At 35.5% G+C, this 22772-nt stretch overlaps 1 protein-coding gene across 2 annotated transcripts in view; it reads left to right on the top strand.

Moving 5' to 3' along the window:
- CWC27 (CWC27 spliceosome associated cyclophilin) overlaps positions 1-22772 on the top strand; it is a 181399-nt gene that overhangs the window by 20701 nt on the left and 137926 nt on the right. Inside the window, exons 6-11 of one of the 2 annotated variants that reach the window (XM_077773525.1) lie at positions 485-588; positions 2326-2395; positions 9035-9181; positions 11213-11292; positions 12284-12317; positions 13569-13723. In XM_077773525.1, the coding sequence (XP_077629651.1) occupies positions 485-588; positions 2326-2395; positions 9035-9181; positions 11213-11292; positions 12284-12317; positions 13569-13723 (590 nt within the window). The remainder of the gene's footprint in view (positions 1-484; positions 589-2325; positions 2396-9034; positions 9182-11212; positions 11293-12283; positions 12318-13568; positions 13724-22772) is intronic. The other variant, XM_077773526.1, reaches the window with a different exon arrangement.

The following is a 22772-nucleotide window of genomic DNA, read 5'->3' as shown; positions in this document are numbered from 1 at the left end:
TTTTTTTTTTTTAAATTGAAGGTTTTGACTTCAAGGATGAGACTTGAGCTGATAATCCAATGCATGAAAAGCTTGATTTATAACGCAAAGTTAGAGGGATTAGGCTTATTTAGCTCAATGAAGTGACTTCCAGGGTAATTTAAGTGATCCTTCATTGAGGAAGCAAAGTCCTTAAGAGCATTTGATTGGAAGTCAAAACCCATGAGTTTGTCTTGCTTACTACATACTAAGTTTTCTTGAATATTTTTCCCTTTTATAAAATAAAGATAAAATACTCTTTATTTAATTGCACATAAGATTATTGAGAGAATACAGTGAGACCATGTAAATGGAAGCACTTTATATTGTATATATATTAGTAGACTTATAATAGTTATGTGAGCAAAAAATACAGATACTAATGTCAACATAATTAAATATTGGTTTTAATTTTTTGTGAAAATTTTAAAAATGGAATAATGTTTTCAAAATATTTTTTTCATAGGTTTTGTTTAATCCTTTTGATGACATCATTCCCAGAGAAATAAAAAAGCCAAAAAAAGAGAAACCAGAGGAAGAAGTAAAGAAATTGAAGCCCAAAGGCACAAAGTAATCCTAATAGAAACATTTTTCTTCAGATTGAAAAGCTGAAGAATTCATTTAATTCATTTTATTTCCTTTTATAACAACTGTCTACTAGTGAGGGGGAGGCTGATGTGGGCCAGAAAGATATCTGAATTATGAGTTTTTTTCCTAAATATGCATTTCTTTTATTTAAAAACTGTATGTAACTTAAACTTAACCTGAAGAAGTATTGTGTCAGGCGTCTAAACAAAATCTGTATTAATAAATAGATAAATATTTATAATCACTCTAACAATTATTTATATAAGTGCGTTAAGAATTTGGTTTTTTACTAGTTTTTCAATTAATATATGCTCAGTATAAAGAACTTGGAAATAAAGTATGAACGATATAATGACTGCTTGGTTACATAATTTTTCACTCCTGTGTTGGAGTAAATAAGTTTCAGTATTTTCTGAACAATATTTTTCACATTATTAGTTTTGTCTATTTCATTAAAATAGATGTCAGAGAGTTAGATCTCAACTTAATCTTTTAGCGAATTGCAGCACCCATATTAGTAATTTTATTGTATTCCTAAGTGATAGATTCAGACTGTTGTAAGGATAATCCTGCCTAACCCTGTTTATAAGAGGCAAAGTGTGTTAATATTTCTGAGCTTCAGTTTCCCCATCTTGTAAAATGGAGATTATAATTACAATACCTGGTTGTTATGAAGATAAAATGAGAATGGGAATTTGAAAACACCCAGTGGTATAGGTATTCAATACATATTTGTTTCTTTCCGTGACATCCTACAATGTAAGTTAAGATGCTTTTATAAACTGTCCTATAAATATGAGCCACTTTAATAAGCAGTAGATGTTTTGAGGCAAAATAAATTCTTATATAGCTATGTATTTGATCTCCTATATTTTGATTCATTTATTTTGACTAGTTTATCTCTGAGTGGAAGGTCACTGTCACCATATTCAGACAGAATATTTCATCACTTTTATTCATCTTGGCAACAAGCCCCAAAGCTATGTGTTTTTGTTTTTGTTTTTAATTCATAGCCAATATCTTAGGGATGACTGGTAGTCATTGATTACATCTAGGTTTTGAAAGAAAACTTCCTCTTGTTGCCAAATCTTTTATTTTTCCAATATTTGAGAGAGAGTTTTAATAACCTATTATCTTGAGATAACCTATCTTCCTTGAGATATCTTTAATTTGAAGCCTCAAAGAAGACAGTTTTTTCTTCCCAATGGGCTCTTTTTTGTTAAGATTATTTCTTATATTTTTTTATTTGACAATTTTGTATAACTTTTATCAGTTTTTAAATTTTAAGACCTATTTTGGAAGACACTAGATTAATTACTTCCCATTTAATGCTCTATAGTTCTCTTGGGGCTCTATATTTATTAGTTTTTCAGAAATCTCCATTTTGCAAAACCATTTTATAAATATAAAAAAGCTTAATTATTTCTGTCATGCTTAGTGTACTTAATGGTCATGTTCAGTATGGATTTTGATCATTAGTTTCATCTAATATTTAAAATATCTATGGTCTGAGGCCAGTGTCTTAACATTATGCTGAAAATACAGATCTTTAGCATATTTCTGCTGCGTCCTGTGTCATATTGGGTACTGCTGAACAGTCAAAATGTGTTTCTTCTTGTAAATTCTGTTCTATTGCTTTGAAAATACAGTACCTAAGAGTTTTATTTAATTTTTTCTTAATTTTCTTTCTCTTTTCCTTTCTTTCCTTTTTTTGTTAAGAAATTTTAGTTTACTTTCATTTGGAGAGGAAGCTGAAGAAGAAGAGGAGGAAGTAAATCGAGTTAGTCAGGTAAAACTCTTAAGTTACCCTTTGTTCTGAATTATAAGATATTTTTGTATCTTTTGCTGCATGTGGCAGAGCATGTTTTTCATAGTACACAGTCAGGAAGTGTTTATCAAACTGATTTGTAAACTGTTTTGTTGTTAGTAATATTTACAACTCCTGAGATGATATGCCCTCTTAAAATTGTAATTTTGTGGGTTTTTTTTAACTTGGCTTTTTTTTTTTTTTAATCAGAACTAGAGTTAAAGAACAATTCAACTTTGTGGTTCAAATTTTAACTGCTATTTTTTTAAGTGGTTTGCTAGATAATAACGATTATGATCCTTGTTATAATAAATAGTGACAGACCAAAGATCTTATATTCATTTTAATATTATCTATATATATTTACTAATGTCATTAATTCTCATCACAGCCCTTTAAGATACATATTATCATTATCCCCATTTTACCCACAAATAAATTCAGGTATAGATAGATTATAATTTGCTCAGTCACACAACCAGTAAGTAGCTAGAGCTGGGATTTGAACCTATGTCTGCCTCAGTATAAGATACGTGTATTTTTGGATTATATATTGCCCCCTGGTCTTTGACCCTACCAGTGCTTCCACTAGGCCTGAAAGTATGGTTTTCCTGAATATCACTTTTATCACAGTACGTGCTGTGAAACACCTGTGGTGCCTTGCCATTATTTAGAGCAGTGAATCTGTTAAACATACTCCAAGAAAATCAACCTCAGGGGTTTGTACTTCCAAAGATTCTGGTATGTCTTCCCATGGATGATGAAGAAATTATGGAAATTTATTTAGAGAGTCAAATATGGGGGGGGATGGGATGGGGGAAGGAAGGGGAGGGACGACTGCCTTTGATACAGGCAGTTTGGTACGTTATAATAATAGGGGAGGCTTGCAATGCAGTGTTTAAAAAGTAGACAGTTCTTGATTTTATATCTGTTTGTAAAGAAGACCATAATGCCTTTAAATCACTCTTCTGTAAATAGATTACCTTTTTGCAGTGTTTAAAAAAAAGGAAGAAAAAATTAGTGAATCTGGAGACCTAAAGGATTAGGTTCAAAGTTTTATCATAGTAATTAAATTTTATAACTTAGCATTGTCTTATTTACTTAGAAATGTTACCTATTTCTAACCAACAGTTACAATAGCATTGACTTAAAAGCACATTATTTTTACCCTTGTTTTTAATTCTTGATCCATATACTTCCCTCATCATAGAAGATGGTTTTGGTAGGCTAATACTGGGTATAGTAGTAAGCACACTATTTCTACCTATTGCATTGAGACTGAATTAAAATGGACATGTGTAAGAAATGTTATGAGGGTGCCTGGGTGGCTCAGTTGGTTAAGCATCCAACTTCAGCTCAGGTAATGATCTCACAGTTCATGAGGTTCAAGCCCCACATCAGGCTGTCTGCTGTCAGCACAGAGCCCACTTTAGATCTTCTGTTCACCTCTCCCGTTGCCCCTCCGTTGCTCACGCTCTCTCTCTCTCTCATACACACTCTCTCTCTCTTTCAAAAATAAACATAAAAAAAGAATTAAAAAAAGAGAAATGTTCTGGTCATTGTTGTGTCTTGCTTTCTTCAGTGTCTTTGAGTGATATATTTGATACCATGGATTCAGCTACTACCTGGATACTAATCTTAACTCTAGGAACACTGCTCAATATTATTTCTGGGCTATTATTTCACATTCTTGATTTTTTCTTTAGGAAACATCTCTACTTTAGATGTCAAACTTAAATCCATCTTTATATGAAAACTTCCTTTCTCTAGGCCTGTTCAGTATCATTAATCACTCTGGCACCCTAGTATCTCTGAACTTATCTTCTTTAGATGTCAGGGCACTAGTTTTGCATTATTCATGATTCAAATTTGTGCCTTATTAAAATGAAAGATATATTACATGTCATGATCCTGTGGGTATATTTGTAAATGGACAAAACCACAAATGTCACATCTTGAAATTGCCAGGAGTCCCTTTTACTGATGTTTTCTAAAGATGTCAAGTTTCCTTACAAACCCATGCCTTCCCACAATACCCCCCACTCCTGTGTTTCCTTTTGCCTGGAGTGTGTTCTCTTTCATTTGGCCAATTTTTGTTTTTCCTTTAAGATTTAGCTCCACTGTCAACTCTGGACTACCTCCACCACCCTCCCCAAGCCATCTCCCACCCAGGCTGAATTTAACTTCTCCATGGTAATCTGTCTGTGGCCATCAATGCATATATTATACTGCACTGTAGTGATATATTTTTCTATCTGCTCCCTGTACGAAGTATTTATTTTATGTAACCTCTAAAATGGCCATGTTTTAATAATACCTATATTATTCCTATTTAAGGGAGGAAATCAATACTCAGAAAAGCTGGGTCACTATGAAAGACCATGTAATTAGGAGGTGGTACAATCAGAGTTTTGGTCTTAGGTTTCTATAGCCATTCACGTCTCATACGATTTCAAATGCTCAGAAGCTGCCTCCTCCCAGGGCACCTGGGTGGCTCAGTTGGTTGAGTGTCTGACTTCGGCTCAGGTCATGATCTCATGGTTTGGTTCGTGGGTTTGAGCCCCACTTTGGGCTCTATGCTGACAGCTAGCTCAGAGCCTGGAGCCTGCTTCAGATTCTGTGTCTCCCTCTCTCTCTGATCCTCCCCTGCCCACATTCTCTCTCTCTCTCTCTCTCAGAAATAAATAAAAACATTAAAAAAAAAAAAAAGAAGAAGAAGAAGAAGCTGCCTCCTCCCAGCCCAAGCCATGTAGAAGGCTGGCGGGGAAATTGCCTTTGGTGGCACAGCATTCTGGGGTGGAAGGTAGCTCAGCGCTGCTGGCCCGCTGCACTTGCCTAACTCCCACAGGGTCCTCGACACCAGGCTCAGCAGACTTGGAGACAGAGCCACCATAGGAGAAAGAAGTTCTTCTATCACTCTATTTGTAGAATTAAATTTCTAGTCTAAAGTAAGTTTAATTCACCATTACTTTGGGATTGGCTTTACTAGGAAATTAGTTTGAATTTTTTCCATTTGTTTTTGTTTGTTTATTTTGTGCTAATCCCCACAAGTGCCCTCCTCCATGCCATCACCTCCCTTCCCCTCCCCCCACCCTGAATTTTTTCTATTTGTAACAACAGTATTTGTTACATGTTTAAAGCTTATCTTCTGCTGCTGCTTACTATTATTGTACAAATAAATAAATAAAAACAAACAAAATGTGTAACTTACACTGAATTTAGTGAACTTGAGAAAAGCAATTTGTGTTTGCTACAAGGTTGAAATGTGAAAGGAGACCACTGCAGATAGTGCTGGCTTGCCCTTTATGTTTGCTCTCAAACCTGAAAGAGACTTCACACAGTGGAAAGACTAAATTCCTTCTTTTTTGCCAAGAAAATTGCAAACCACAGTCCATTATCAAATGAATAGTATAAGCCTAGTATTGTGTCATCATATTTCTCTCATCTGACTCTGTGCTGTGTGATAAAATTATCAAATGTTTGTTTCTGACCCTCAATCTGTATCTCTGAGCTGGCTTACTCTTCTTTTCCCCAGCTGCCTACTGGCCATTTCTCTCTCTTTGAATATCTTACTAGTAAGATATAACTTACTAGTAAGCCCTGGCCAAGGCTTAGTTCATTATCTTTGTTTCCCAGTCTTCTCCCTGTTCTGTGACTTCTTTTTCCATTCCCTGATAACAGTATCCTCTAAAGAAAAACTGTAGATTCAGATGTTTTTATTATTTTTTTCTTAGCAAAACCAGTTTGTTGTACTGTTCTACCAATTTTTATCCAACATATCTTAAATATGTTTTTCCTTTTAATTTATTTTCCACTACCCTCATTCAGGCCTTTACTTTTAGCCTGCGTTGCAGACTATAGACTGGTCTCGCAATTTCTTGCTCTTCTTTCTCTTCCTCTCACTACCATCAGAACAGTCTTCCTACAATCCTGAAACCTCTTTAAGATGTCACAGTTACATTCTGTTAACTATAGAAATAAGGCCACGACCCCCCTTTATCAACTCTGCCCTTTGGTCTAGTACTTTTTTTTTTAAATGTTTATTTATTTACTTAGAGAGGAGGGAGGGAGAGGGAGAGAATGCAAGCAGAGGAGGGGCAGAGAGAAAGAGAGAGGGAGAGAACCCTATGGAGGCTCCACACTGGCCAGAGCCCCATGCGGGACTCAATCTTGCAAACAGTGAGATTATGAGCTGAGCGGAAATCAAGAGTCAGATGCTTAACTGATGGAGCCACCCAGGCACCCTAGTCTAATACTTCCTAAACCACTTAAAAACCACTGGAAAATGAGGTCCAATTCTTTTTTAAATATTAAAAATTATATTCCTACACCCCATCTCAGACCTACTGAATCAGAATCTCCAAGGAAGGGGCCTGGGAAGTTAATGAATTCCTTGGAAATCTTGTCAGGGAAATGTAGGCAACACTGTTAGCAGATCTGAACTATTTGCTGCTCTATGTAAATGTTTTGTATTTTCCTTTCTGTGTGTCTTTCTTCACGTTCTTTCCCCTGCCTGAAGTCCTATCCCATTCTGGATATCAAAGTCATACTTATTTTAAACACCTAAAATACCATCTTTTCTAAACGTCTTTTCTTGATTATTTCTTTTTCTGATCTAACCTTTGCCTCTCTTGTGAGACTTAACATTTTCCTTTTAATAACATCCATTTTGTTTTATTACAGAAGAAATATGTGACTACGTACTCACTGTATACTACTCAAACATTATATCCTTTCCTTTCTGCCATATTAAGTATGTAGAGTCCTGGGCTGTGGGCTCTTTGATGGTAAACTGTTTCATCTTCGAGTGGCAGGAGGCTGGAGTAGAAATAGCATGGATTTGGGATCATACACATTCATATTGGTTCTTTACTTTCTACTCCTACTTTGTGACCTTGGATAACCTATGTCTCTGAGACTTACCTCTCCTCCTTGTAACATGAAAATACTATGAACCATTCAGAGTTGTGAAACAAGGACATGGGTAGTCACTACTTCAATACAATATGCAGTCTTGCAAAATGTGTTTGAAAGTCAAATGTCTTAAACAATATACTCTATGTTATAATCTGTATTGTATTCTCAGAGAGCTAAAGAATATCATACAATCTCTAATATGATTGTGATTATTATGCAGAAGCTGCTGCCATCATGTTAAAGCAGTCTAGAGGGTTTGGTTGGCAAAAAACTTCACCAACAATTTGGCTTTCTGGGGTTGGAAGCCTTAACTCCGCACAACTACCCTGCTGCTCTCCGTGACCACTCCCCGTGGGTCCTGGGTAGTAGCTTGAGTAGCCTTGGAGGGTACTGGTAGACTCCTGTACATCATGACCCACCAATAACCCATGCTCCACATGTGATTGGGTCTCGGCACACTGTGCAGAATCTTTGGCTGACCAAATTTAGCTGTTTGTCTGTTTATATAATGGAGACATAAATAAGTTTAGCTTGAGAAAATAGAACAATAAAAAATCATTGAAGGTTGTTGACTTAGAGGAAAGGAAATTCTCTAGAGGGCATGAGACAAATTCTATAGCGAATCAAAATGGAAGTATATTTTATTTATTTTCCTTCTGTACTGTTCTTCAGACTTTGAGAACCATTCCAATACAGTTTACCTTTGGGGTAAAATGAAACCTTGCTAAGAAAACTGAACGCTAGCCTGAATATTGGAAAAGTATGACCAATAGATAAAAGTAAGACTTACTGTTTTTAAATCTATGTAATAATTAGAACCAAAGTCAAGTAAGTGTCTTTTACAATGACCAAGAACAATTTTCAGTTTCACTGGTTTCATGAAATTAAATATTTCTAGAAGTCTTGAAAATAATTGTTTCATTATTCATTTGCTTATCAAGTTCAGTGATTCCACAGTGTGTTAAGCTTTATTCCAGAACCAGTCTAACATCACAAGTTAATAATTGCTGAAGTCTGAATTGGGGCTTTGGGGCTTTACTTTATGTGAAAGGAGAAATAAGATAGAGTCCAACTGATTTATGGATTATCAGTGTGGGATTACAGAGACTATTTCACCCCACTCATTTATTCATGACAAAGTACCTCTCCCACATGAGTTAGCTTTCCTTCATTATTTATTTCAGTATCTTTCTACTACCTGATAAAATCTCTTTTAGAATAATAGAATTTTATAGCTCAAAGGGATCTAGTCCAACTTCCTTTCTTTATAGATGAGGAAACTGAGACTCTGGTTAAGTGACTTGCCAGACTGACTTCATTTCCTTTTTGATAGGGTTGCATGATAGGAAGATGCGATAATAACGTATCTTGAGTTCCGGAAAGCATACTGTCAGAGTCTCTCATGATATTCTTGTGGATAACATGAGGAAATGTGATCTGGGAGATAGTATACTCAGATGGGTTTATAGCTGATTGAATACTTCTGCCCAAAGAGTGCTTTGTTGTCAACCTGTGCCTGTTTATTTGAACTAGGAAGTTAATGGAATAGGAGTACATGTAAATTCTGTACTTGAACTTAATGCAATCAGCTGAATAGGTGTAAGACTTTATAGGCTGTAAGTCCTAATTGAGTTATGAAGAGTGAGGTCTCTGGAATAAGGAATTTAACATTCTTTGCATTTGTGGGGGGGATCACATTTGCAGCATTTTGTTCAGTTCACAACACATTTAAGAAGGATACTGACCAACCCAACATATTCAGAAGAAGGGAGGATCTTGAGGAGGATGGGGATGAAAGCAAAAGCCATTGCACATGGAGAATGCTTGACGAGCTGGATATACTTTGAAGAAGTAAAAACTAAGTGAACATGTGATCCTATGCTTCAAACATTTGGAAAATTTTTATCTGGAGGATTCCTGCTTTTGTTTTACTTTGTTAAATAATAGTTTTATTCAGATGTCTATACTGTTTTAAAGTTTACTCCCAAATCTTTAAAAACAGATGTCAGAAAACATTTCTCGTGTGAAAGCTTACAATCCAACAAGCAGTTTTCATGAAGCAAGTTAAGTGGTAGGTCCATTATAAAAGTATCTCAATAGTTAGATTTAAAAATAGTGATTAGGGGCACCTGGGTGGCTCAGTCAGTTAAGCATCTGACTTCAGCCCAGGTCATGATCTCGTGGTCTGTGAGTTTGAGCCCTGCGTTGGGCTCTGTGCTGACAGCTCAGAGCCTGGAGCCTGTTTCGGATTCTGTGTCTCCTTCTCTCTCTGCCCCTCCCCCACTTGTGCTCTGTGTCTCTTTCTCTCAGAAATAAAGAAAAGATTTAAATTTTTTTTAAAAAAAATAGTGTTTAAACTGTGCCACATTCACAGTGATACACACAGTATTTCTCTCACTGCAAGACATGCTAACATTTTTACTTCAAATCCCAAGTTGTAAAAAGACTTTTCTCACCCCAAAAAGTTATATTGATAGGCAAATACACTATTTTTGAGAATGAAATAAGATGTTTTGTCCTATTCTCATTTATTTTAAGAAATTAAAGTTTCCGAGAAGCATGGATCTGGGGCTGGATGCAGCAGGAAGAGTGCTGCCAGGCCTTGTGCACACAGGGTGTCAGAAATGTTGAACAGTCTGACTTACAAACTGTCTGGCCTTATTAAATTGTATTAAACTTTACTTATCATCCTAGTTGTTTATACTTAACTAATTTTAAAGAGATGATAATATATTTGTATTCATCTCCTATTTCTGCTGTAACTAATTACCATAAATTTAGTGGCTTGAAGTAAAACTGATTTATATGTTACATTTCTGGAGCTCAGAAGTCCAAAACAGGTGTTCCTCGGCTACATGTTGGGGTATACATACTGGGGTACTGGCAGGGCTGCCTTCCTTTGGGAGAATCTCTTCTTTTCACTTTTCCACCTTTAGACCTCATTTGCATTCCTTGGCTTGTGTCCCCTTCCTCTGGCTTCAAAGCCAGCAAAAGCCCATAGAGTCTTTCTTATGCTTCATCATTATGGGATGGACTCTCCTGCCTCTCTCTTTCACTTGTAAGGAGTCTTGTGATTACATTGGATGTACCCTGATAATCCAAGATAATCTCCCCATCTCAAAATCCTTAATTTATCTGCAAAGTCCTTTTTGCCATGTAAGGTAACTTAGTCACAGGCTTTGAGGACCAGGATGTGGACATATGTAGGGAGCCATTATTATATCTACCAATCTTTCTATTTAAACTGAACTCTATGCAGTATACCTAATAACAGACATTGTAGTTTGTTTTAATTCTAGAAGGTAGAACTAGGATTGGTTGGATGACAGAACTTGCACATGGATTTTTCCCCTCCAATTAGAAAGAACTGTCCAACAAGAGAAGACTAGAAGACATTTAAAAAGGAGCAATGTGGTGTGTGTGTGTGTGTGGTTACAAGCTTCTTTCAGGTATTGAGCTACTGGCTACCTAGTCAGCACTGATGTCAAGGAGATGCCTGCATTGGGTGGGAGACTAGATTAAGTGGCCTATGAGATCTTTTTTTTTAACCATTAAGTTTTTCTGGTTCTGTACTAAAGGTCAAAGAATGTGATAGGGTTCTTCAGAGAAACAATACATGTATATGTGCAGTTCTGTGATAACTTTATTTTGAAGGATGTATCACTTTTTGGAAGAAAAGGTGTTTTTAAAATAATATTGTTAATAAATGCAAGAGTTAGCTTCTTATTTACAAAGCTTTAATTTATGTTGAAAATTTCAAGAACATATATCTTTTGCTAGCCACATTACTGCAGTACTAGATTTTCTGTAAATTTGTTAACTTGCCCTTTTGGAAGGGTATTTTATTCCTCACTTAGGATTATATCATATATTTTTTCCTAGAGCATGAAGGGAAAAAGCAAAAGTAGTCATGACTTGCTTAAGGATGATCCCCATCTCAGTTCTGTGCCAGCTGTTGGAAGGTTAGTATGCTGCAAGTGTGATCCCAAATTTCTGTTTTCGGGCTCAGATATTTTCTTGCTCCCTTTGTGAAAAAATGGCCTCTTCTCTTAAATCCAATTTTTTCCACTCAGACCAAAAAAAAAAAAAAAAAACAAAACATAACAACAAAAACCAAAAGCATTTTGGTGACGGAGACAATAGAGCTTCTAGCACAATGGAGGGAAGCACACTGGCCCCTTACACTCATTTTGCTTTCTATCTCTGTTGAACTACTTAAATTTAAAACAAATGCTAAACTTTTAAATCTTAGGTTAGTTTGAACAGGAAACTGTTTGCTTTTTTTTTAAGTTTAATGTTTAATTCAAATTTACTTTGTAGCATTTTGTGCCAGCAGGTATGATGGGTAAAGAAATCAGAGCGGAAAGGTTTTGTGAGGTCACTGCACTTTAGACCAATTCATTGAGTATTTTTTTCTTACGTGTTTTAGGAGTTAACAGAAAACTACCTTCTGTTGTTTCTCTTTGAGAAGGAAGATGTCTTACTGTTAAATACAATTGCACATGACATATTGGGCCAATGTCTCAAAGGGGGATTAAAATACTGTTGCACCGAGTTTAGCTTGTTTTCAAAAACTCTGTCTCAAAAAATTCTTTTCTTAATATCCTTGTAGTTAAAGGATTTGGCTTTTTCAGCCAGAATATATCAAGCCAATGGACGAAATTGTTTTCTGAAGTCCTTAGTTCATAAAAATATCACAGTTGGTTGTTATTGGCTTTTTTTTTCTGTTAATTCTAGTAAATTTGTATATGTCTTAATAGAGCATACTTCTTATTCTATTTGTAAAAATGACTCCCTTTTAGAATGTTTCTATTTGCTCTATAATGCCATTTTGAACTTCCTGTGTTGAAATAGGTTTTGAACTGTTAATCCCAGCAAAATACTCTAAATTTTGATTAGTGAATAATTTTATGTTTCATTTTGAAGCTAAACTTGTTTTCATTTCTTTTGTAGTGAAAAAGGCGATACAGCAGGAGATTCAACTAATGTGAGTATTAATCTTAGTATAAACATAGTTTGGATAATTAACAGAAAATTTTAAAGATTTGAAAAGTAAATCATTTATTTTGACTGAAGTATTTCCTTCCAAGTGTGCATGTAGATATGTATCTACTTACAAACTGAAATCATACATAAATGAATTTCTAGCCTATTTTTCTCCCTCTCACTACTAGAATACTCAAAATTCAGATGTCACTTTTATTTCCTTATGTTAAAAGTTTAAATGTTGGGGCACCTGGGTGGCTCAGGCAGGTAAGCTGTCTGACTGCGGCTTAGGTCATGATCTCATGGTTTGTGAGTTAGAGCTCTGCGTCGAGCTCTGTGCTGACAGCTCATAGACTGGCTCCTACTTCACATTCTGTGTTTCCCTCTCTCTCTGCCCCTTCTCTGCTTGCACTCTGTCTCTTGCTCTCTCAAAAATAAATAAACATTAAAAATTTTTTAAAAACTGTTTAAATGTCGATGCGTGGGCATCCTACACAGTGTGTGGGAAAATGCTTAGGTAAGTCATTTGTAATAGTATTCCTTAATATACACAATTCAGAAGATTCTCTTTCAAGACTATAGTGATTGCTCTTTATTAATTGTATTGGCTATTAAAGTGATTAAAAAAAAGAAGACCTAAAGGAGATGAAAGAGCAGGCAATGCAGATGTATAGAATATGGGTGTTTCCGCATGGAGAGAACACCAGCTCTAAAGCTGGCTGGTATTGCCGGCCTCGAGCTGTAAGAGAATGTGCCAGTGGGTACAGATTGTACAGGGTCCTGAGTGAGTTGAGGATCCCTTGGAGGATTCTGAGAAGAGGAGTAATTGTTATGACTTCTATTATAGTAAGAAATCTAAGCTTCTCCACCTTCTCTTCACCTACTTGAATTAATCTCTGGTTGAGGCTGGTATGCTGGCCAAGTGCCTGCAGAAGTCATGTTTCCCACTGGGAAAGAACAGGAATGTGGACAGACACAATATCCTGGGTGATATAGAGGGAGCACGGCCTGTGCTGCATGGAGGGGCCATGGGTGAAGTGAGCAAACACTCCTTACTCAGGTATCCCATACTGATGTAGTTGGCCTAGAGCAGACCCCAGGGGTATTCCTGCCTGTAGCAAATGCTTCTAGTCCTTACTAATTTAAAATAAAACAAAAACCAAAACTGGCCTAGAATGCAGTGTGGAGAGTTGGAGATGGATATCTGGTGGTGTAAGGGGACATGGGAAATACTCCATTTCAATTTCTACAGGATGGAGAATATGAAGGTGCAGAGCATGATGAATATATTGATGATGATGAGAAGAACTTGATGAGAGAAAGGATTGCAAAAAAGTTAAAAAAGGACGCAAGTGCAAATGTGAAGTCGGCTGGAGAGGGAGAGGTGAAGAAATCGGTTAGCCGCAGGTGAGTTAGTTATGGTACTTTTTGCTGTAGTTTGTCTTTCTCTACTTCACACTAAATTAGAATTGAGTTTCTCTTACACTTCTTTTTTTAAAACACTATTTTCATAATGTTTGTTAAATATACCAGTTGTGTGTTAGCCTGTTTGGATGCCTAAAATACAGTTTTAAAGTACTTGTAGCAATGGTCCTTGGAGTCAAATCCCTCTTCATTTTCTCTCTAATCTCTTCTTTAAGAGCCTCTATAAATTTTTATATGTGGGGCAAGCAATATGTAAGCTACATGCGGAAAGCTGTGTTTGTCTAATACCAATGCAAGCAGTAGAGTAATGTATAGAATGAAAAGCCAAGTCTTCAGATTTAGGTGAGGAAAATTTGTCTCAAATGGTTATGAAAGCAAGTGGGCCTGAAAACATTCTTAAATATCTTTTCAACTCTGATTCACACCATATACCTCCTCCTAATCTCCTATCAGAAAAGAAATTTCAGCAAATGTCTGATGACTTGTTGAATTTTGTGACTCAATACTTTATTCTGAAATTCAACTTAATTGAAAAACTCTCCTTTTTGATTTTATTATTACATCTTTATGGTATACATTTTAAATACTACTGCCTTAAAAAATGTTTTCTTTGGATTTTCTACATTTGGGAATAGATGGGTATAAATACATATAAACAACATTCTTTTTTTTTTTTAAGTTTATTTATTTTGAGAGAGAGACAGAGAGAGAGCAAGTAAGGGACAGAGAGAGATGGAGAGACAGAGAATCCCAAGCAGGTACCACACCGTCAGCACAGAGCCCAACGTGGGGCAGGAACTCAAAACCGTGAGATCATGACCTGAGCCAAAACCAAGAGTCACATGCTTAGCTGAGTGAGCCTCCCAGGCACCCCAGCAACATTCTTATTTTTCTGTTATGTTTCTCAACTTCATATAGAAAAAAGTAAAAGACATTTCCCTATTGCCACTGCTTTGCTCCCTCAATTTTTTCCTTCATGTAACCAGAAAAGTAATTGTCAGCAATCTCCACTGATGCTATAAACTCTTATATTCAGATATAGCACTTAAATATAGTAGATTAACATTGGGTCACTACTGACAATATTTTAGTGATCATATATGAGCTTATATATCATATCAGCTCTGTAGCCTTTAGTCAGATTATACATACAATCAAGGATGTTTTTTTCTTTCTCATTTTCATTCAAAACACACATTTTCTGATTTTTAAGAACTACACACTTTGTACAGATTATGTTTATAATGTGACAAAAAATGCATTTTGAATTTTTAACACATGAATCAAATAGTTGTTATGTTTAAGTGTTTAAGTCCTCCATTTTCCTGTCTTACTGGGTTTAATACAATTCCCAATATTTATATACCCTGTAATTAATATAATTTATAATTTAGCAGAGCTTTTTCTTTAAGAACTAAATAAAGCTTATTTGGCAAAATTTGCCTTAATAAATAGTGAAAACACCAAAACATCTATTTTTAACTATCTGCCTCTTCCCCCAGATTTTCAATATTGACATCCTCTTCTCTCCCTCCTTCATCCTACCTCAACCTACCTTCAAAGAGAAAAGAAAAATAAGGAGGTTGGGATAGAGAAGACAGTACAGGATTTCAAAGGGAAATTGCAGTTTTTCGCCCTTACTTAGAAATTTCCACATTTGTCTCATGACCATTTATTTTGAGTGCAAAAAAATTTCCAAAATTATTAGTGTTTTTGGTTAGTTATACCAGCTTCACTATAGTTTAAGTCTCAAGTTAGTTTTGTGTCTAAAAAATACATAAAAAGCTCAATATAGTGGGAATCAAATAATTTTATAAGGAATAAAATATGATATTCAAGTATTTCTGATGTTTTAAAAAGATAATGTGCTGGTAAAGATTTAAATCAGTGTCTTTCAACCTTTTCAGTACATTGAGGTCACATAGGCTGACTATTCAGCCCTCCCCTGACTAAGTCTGTCCAAAATTTTGGTAAGTTTAAAAAAGTTTAAAAAAAGCATCCAGGTTATTCTACTGAGCACTTAACGTTAATTGTAAGTTTGGGCTTACTTGGCCCTTGTCTTTTGTAAAGTCCTGTTTTAAAGTTGACTGTAAAGAATTATTTTTTTGCCTGTAGGTGGAGCTCAACTGCTGCAAATTAATCTTATAAACTAAATTCATTTGCTTGCTGCCCTATTTTTTTAGCATTCATGTATTGATTCATCATAAAAGACCAAAGAATAAAATCAGATGTAACAAGCAGACCAAATAGTTAGGAATCAGTGGTTTGTTGCTATGATTATAATCATTATAGAAATTCTGTCTTTGTGTAATTTCTATCAAATATAATTGTATTGTGTGATTACTCTTCTAAATTATTTTCATTAAATATGAATATGAATAAAAAAATACTGACACATACCCTCAAATTATAATCATTAAACATTTGATAGAAATGTTTCAAGGTTAACAGACTGGTATTAGTTTTGATGTTTGAATAGGTTCTGGCTTGATCAGCTATGTTCTGTTGACCTATCATATTTGGTTGACCTTTTTCATAAAACAATTCTCTTACATGGTAAAGTTAAGTTGTATTTGTGCTTTAGTTATGACTTGTGTTAGGTTGACTGAATATGAAATATCATTATTATGATAGCACCAGGAATGTAGATAGGGATATTGAGGTTGAAATTGAGATTGAAGACCTAATGAGTTGGATTGAACTTTAAATTATGAGGGTAGGGATAATATAGTCGTAAATACCTCCTGAGTATACTCCCCAAGGCCTGGCTGAACACCCAAATTAGATGTTGCCAATTTTAGTCTCTCCAGTCTCTCTTTGTTGGGTCTGACATATGTTACTAGGATTTCTTAGCTTCCCAGGGTTTCTAGCTTCTCAAAAACATTTGTGAACTATCTCTCAGCCTTGGGGATCTGAGTCCCAGTTTGATTAGTCACAGGAAGTCCAGATTCACAAAGATACTACAATATTTAAATTTCAAAAATTTAGAAGATAGTAAGCATTTTAAAATTACGTACAAATTTTAAAAGATAATATAATAACAAAGATTGAAATCTGCAGACATTTTCCTTTTTGGGTATTAAAATCATCATCTCTGAGAAGCCCCCCCTCTTGCTCTCAACAGAACATTTATAAGCAAGGATTGCCTTCACCATTTAGAGCATTTCTGCTTCTGTTTACCTTCCTTTGTTCCAAGATGTCTACTGAAGCAGACATTTAAAAAGAGGAAGAGAAAGAAATGTGTGATATATACAGTAGGTAAATGGTATCTGATAAAGAAAATTTGCAGATATTATTTCTTTGGTATGGAATATCAGATAACTAAGCTTTGGAGCAGTCCTAATTTCAATGAAGAGTGCATGCTAACTTGTACTAGAACTTGATTTTTATTTTGTGTATATTCTTTCCTAAGTAGTCATTCTACTCTCAAACATATGTTACTGTTGTTGCCAGACGCTGCAAAAACTGCTATGTGCCAGACAGTGCTAGACTCCAGGAACATGAAAATAAAGGAGATATGAGTTCTATCTGCAACTATTCATAATATAGTGTATGAGTGAGATTATAAACAATTAATTACAATTTAGTGTGTCAAGTGCTCGAATAGACATGCCTGCAAATTATTATGGATGTTTTAGGTAGGCAATATATATTTCTGGAAAAGATAAATATACTAGGTCAAAAGAGTTGAATATGGGGCACCAGAGTGGCTCAATCAGTTAAGGGTCCGGCTTCAGCTCAAGTCATGATCTCATGACTTATGCTGACAGCTTAGAACCTGGATTCTGCTTTGGATGCTGTGTCTCCCTCTCTCTCTGCTCCTCCCCCAATCACACACACTCCCTCTCTCCCTCTCAAAAATAAACATTAAAAAAAAAGAGTTCAATGTCAAATTGCCATCTTTGTAGATCATGAATGGTCAAATATCATCAATTTCATAAGTTACACCCTAATGCTAGGAAGATAAACCATTTTCTGGAGTCACTATTGGAAAGAAATAACATTTTAGCATTAAGTCTAATCCTTGAAATTAGTGTTGTATAATACTTCAATGTAGACTAGATAGTTTATTTTACTGCCTTTCTGTTACATTTAAAATTTTGGTATAGTAATAATTATAAACTATACCATCATTTGGCATTTCTGGAAAGCTTCCATGTTTCTTCTGTTAGGGTCTCTATAGCAAAGATTTTTGGATATTCTGAACAAAACTGCTTCTTGGGCTGTTTGAAATTTAAAAAACACTTTTAAGATACTCATTTAGTTCACTGAGAACCTTAATCCATATACAAGGAATCACCTTCAAAAAAAAAAAAATCCTTGAACTTCAGTTATATACTTCAGAAATTTGACAACCCTACTGTTTTTATAATTAGATTTCAAATGTCAGACAGGAAGCAGTGAAATGCCCACGTGGGGGAGATTCTCCTGTCAAAATGGAGAAAAAGTATTTGCATCTCTTTAGAATGTATTGATTTGTATTACGCTTGAGAGTTACATTCTATTGATCTGGTAGTGTCACTTGTTTTTGGAGAATGGAATTGTACATTTTAAATGCAGAAGAACATGATAAGTATCTTCCACAAGTTTCACCAAAGATACAGAAACACTCCATGTGCACATAGTATTAAATTATAATTTTCTTATTAGTTATCTTAAGGAACCTTTGGTTGTGGGGAATAGAAACTTACTCAAGAACTCATATTTTTCTATAAAGTGATTTTACATGTAAATAAACTAAAGGGATTTCTGCATAAAAGAATAGAGGAGTTGCAGAGAATCCAGATAAAAGAATTGCATACAGGCCTGACAGGAATGACATTGTCACAAACTTATGTTTCTCTCCTGTAGTCTCAACTCTTCTTTTGTTTGCTCATTTGTTCTCTTGTCTTTTACAATCTTGTGTTTTCTCTCTAGGGCTCTTGTCTGTTGTCTCCGGCAGTTCAGCCCTTCAGAAGTAATTGCTTAATTTTTGTGTCCCAAAGCTTGACTTTCTAGAGAGAGACTCTTACTGGCTTGGCGTGGGTTAGCTATCTATTGAGTTATGTCATTGGAGGGGACAGTGATGGTGGAAGGGCTCTTAGAAAGCCATGACATATGTAGGTGTGACAGAGATGTTTTGTCCCTCCATCTTCCACTACCCTATTTATTTAGTAATAAGAACCCAAATATTTAGCTGGACTCATGACTGCCTCATTAAAATACATTTACCACACTCCTTTGTAGCTGGGCAAGGCCTTGTGACCGAATTCTTGCTGATGAAATGAAAGAGAAGTGTATCTGACTTTCAGATACTTTTAGTCTTTTCTAAAGGAAAGAGGGAAGGGCTAGCCTTTGCAGAACAGAGAGATTGAAAGAGCCCAGGCCCTTAAAATCCTTACGGAACCATAATTCCAACTTGGATTGCCTCTTTCTGGAGTTTTTCTGTGTAGGATAAAAGAACTTTCAAGTTATTTAAGCCACGGTATCAGAGTTTCTGTTAAGTGCAGCAGAACCTAACCTAACTGATAGAGTATGGCTATTTCTTCCAGGGCTAGGAGCAGGGTAGATTCTCTAATGTGGGGATGTAGGCAGAGAGGAAATGAATAGCTGCTTCATTGTTTTTAATAGCTTTCTTAGTTGGTTTTCTTGTTGTTCCTGAAGGAAAATCATAGTAATTATTGACACCCAACAGCTTCACCACTCTTCTCACTTTTGGGTGATCACCTTGCTCCATTTCATTATGGAAACCAAACCAGTGAGAGAAATTCCTCATTGGCCTGCCACCCATCTACCCATCTGCATCAGAATTCCTATGCTTCTTTCTGGCAAAGGCAACCCCTTTACTCTCCACTCTGGTCCTCATAGGCTTGGCCTTCTTACACACTTTGGCCAAGCTATTATGCACCTTACTCTAGTGGTTCACTTCAAAGGCAGTATATTGTCCTTCTTGCTGTCTCACAGACAGGCCAAGCTCATTCTTTTTTCAGGCCTGTGTACTCTGAGTTACCTCAGCTTGAAAGTTTCTTCTCTAAGATAGGCTTAGTAACCATTCCTTCTCTTCATGCAGTTCTTGCTCAAACATCATCTTTACAGACCACACTATTTAAAATAACTTCCTCCAGGGGCACCTTGGTGGCTCAGTCGGTTGAGCCTTTGATTCTTGATTTTGGCTCAGGTCATGATCTCATGTAATTAATTAATTAAATAACTCCCTCCATGCCTACCAGAAGTGCAGACCTAATAACCTGAAGACAAATTTTTAAACTTTGTTTGGCTTTTACAAAATGCATATGGTAGGACCCACCCCACTCAAAAAAACAAAAACCCAAAACAAAGAAAACTAGCATGTGATTTGCTCATAGTTTTTGTAGGCAAATAATTAGTGACGAAAATGTACACATTATTTAACCTTTTCCTAAATGTTGGGAGCATAGGTGAATAAAGGTAAATCAGGTTAAAAATTAAGTTTGGGTCCATATTCTTTTTTGTGCTAGGCTCAGATGTTTATAGAAGACAAGGTCACTCTATTCTAGAAATATAAAGAGAGTCTGTTCTCCCAGCCAAATCTGTTTTCTACAAGTTCTATAACATGTTTAAGAACCATTGCCATAGTGTTCCATCAACATTAATCTAAATGAGTGGATTCTGTTCTCTTTCATTCACCTTATTGAATCTTTGCCTTTATTTAAGCTTGTCTTTTTAAAAGTAGACACAATATAAACTCTTAGGTAATGACCTACTTTGAAGAGGAATCTCACAGAATTCATTACAGCTCTTTCCTACCTTTTTGCCAACTTTGATATCTTAGTAATATTTGATCCCTCTTCTCTCCTTAGTCATTATTGTTCACATATTGCTACACCCTGTGTATTCATTCTATATGTGTATTCATGTTGATTTCAATGTGTTTACTATTTAAATGTGGGCACCTGGGTGGCTCAGTTAGCTGGGCATCTGACTTTGGCTCAGGTCATGTTCTTGTGGTTTTTGAGTTTGAACACCGCATCAGGCTCGCTGCTGTCAGTGCAGAGGCCACTTCATATCCTGTCCTCCCCCTCTCTCTGCCCCTCCCCCTGCTTGTATTCTCTATCAAAAATAAATAAATAAATAAACATCAAAAAATAAGAGGAAAATAAATGTACCTATGTGAATGTTAAACCTTAAATAGGATTTCCATTATTATCTTGAAGTATACAAGTAGCTTACTAGATTTTTAATATTATTTTATATTTGATTTACTATTCTTTCACTCACTTAAATTATTCCTTCATTTTAAAGATCCTTAATACATTTTCCTGATATTGCTAACTGCTAATTTTGTCATGTCAACTAGTCTACTTTCTGTTTAAAATCTTATGGTGCTGAGTTAGCAGCTTCTTTAAAGAACTGTCTTATTTAAAGTCTCAAATTTATTACATGATCATGGGTAGGTTTCTGTTCCTACTGAAAAGCACTTTTCTTGTGGTCAAAGGTATATTAATTGGCATATGAGTTTAAATGCCAAATCCTATCTTTTTAATTTGTATTTTCATTTATATACACACATACACACATTCTCTCTCTCTCAACAGATAGGTAGTTAAACTTGTTCTTTGCTGCATATTTGATTTTCTTGGTTCTGTGAAAAGGGATGTTTTCTTAAGTTCAAAAATTATATAATGACTTCCTGTTAATTTTTCTTCCTTTTAGATAAGCATTTACTTTCTTAGTCTTATTAATCATTACAAATTAATAGAAAATTTCCAGATATGCTTATTTGTTCACGAGATTGACAGTAACTTGAAATATCTTAAAGACAGCCTTTGTTAAAGGGAGTTAAAAAGAAAAACCCTTGGCTTGGCTTCAAAGAATTTAGAAAGATATCGAGTAGGCCTCATACAAAGACTAGAGTGTTGTAGTCCTTTTATTTTATATCCTGCTGCTGTATGATAAGACAGGTGTAGTAGGTGTGTACTTGCCCACTCACCTAGAAAAAAGGATCCGTAGCTGACCTATGAAAGTACATTTAGTGTGACAGAAGGTAAGATTGTCTGATCTTGATGCTGCTGGAGAGTGGCCCGGAAATTGAGGGCCAGGGTAACAATGCATGGTTATTCACCAGTCTTGATTGTTTGGCTTTATGTTCATTATTATATTCTTAGGTAGGATTTACCAGTATTCCAATGAAGTTTTAAAAGTTATGCTTTATGCATTTTATTGCTTTAGCCTCTGCTGGGTAGTATGGAAAGAATTTTGAAACAAAATGTATTTACATTTTAGCAGATATTGAAAGGTTTTGCTCGTAGTTTTTGTAGCCAATGAATTAGTGATGAAAATACACAGATCACTTAACTTTATCCTGTATATTGGGAGCATAGGTGAATACAGGTAAATAAAGTTAAAAAGCAAGTATGCATCTAGATTATCTGTCTCTTCCAAAGCTAGGCTCAGATGTCTGCAGAAGACAAGGTTAAGCTCTTCTAGAGAGACACAGTGAGAGTCCTTTTTCTAACCAAGCTAGCTTTGCTTATAAGCTCTGCCAGTGAGTAGCAACAACTTTAAGTAGGAATAAGGGGACATAACACCTGTTACAGTACGTAAGCACAGCCTGCAACAAAAATGAAGCACCTAAGAGCCTGGCCTCCAGACGGGGTTGCAACCTAAGGATGGCAGGATTGCAGCACCACTGCTTTGGGTCTTTGGTGCCATGGCTCTAGGATGGAAGGATGTCTGTATCACCTTGATTCATGGAGTCTTAAAGTCTTAACATAATAGAGAGACTTTTATAATACAGAAGAGCTCCTACTAACGTAAAGTGACTTTCATAAAATACTGATAAAATACTCTATTCCAACAAAAAAAAAATAAAAGGAATGTTTATGTATGAGAAAACTAATTTTGGTTTGTTTCTCCTAAAAGTTTTTAAAGTAACATTTGAAGAATATAAGTTCATACTGTATGTTGTTCCACTTCACATTAGCCAGGTTCTGTTTCAGTTCACTTTTTGATGTTGCTGTTACCTTTCCATTTCTGATTCTTAGAACAGAAGCAATTCTTATTTGGAGCTATG

This window comes from Crocuta crocuta, unplaced genomic scaffold, assembly GCF_008692635.1.
Source record: "Crocuta crocuta isolate KB4526 unplaced genomic scaffold, BGI_CrCroc_1.0 scaffold383, whole genome shotgun sequence".
NCBI classification, from domain to species: domain Eukaryota; kingdom Metazoa; phylum Chordata; class Mammalia; order Carnivora; family Hyaenidae; genus Crocuta; species Crocuta crocuta.
Note: the sequence above shows the minus strand (reverse complement) of the source record. Positions and strands in the feature narration are given on the sequence as shown.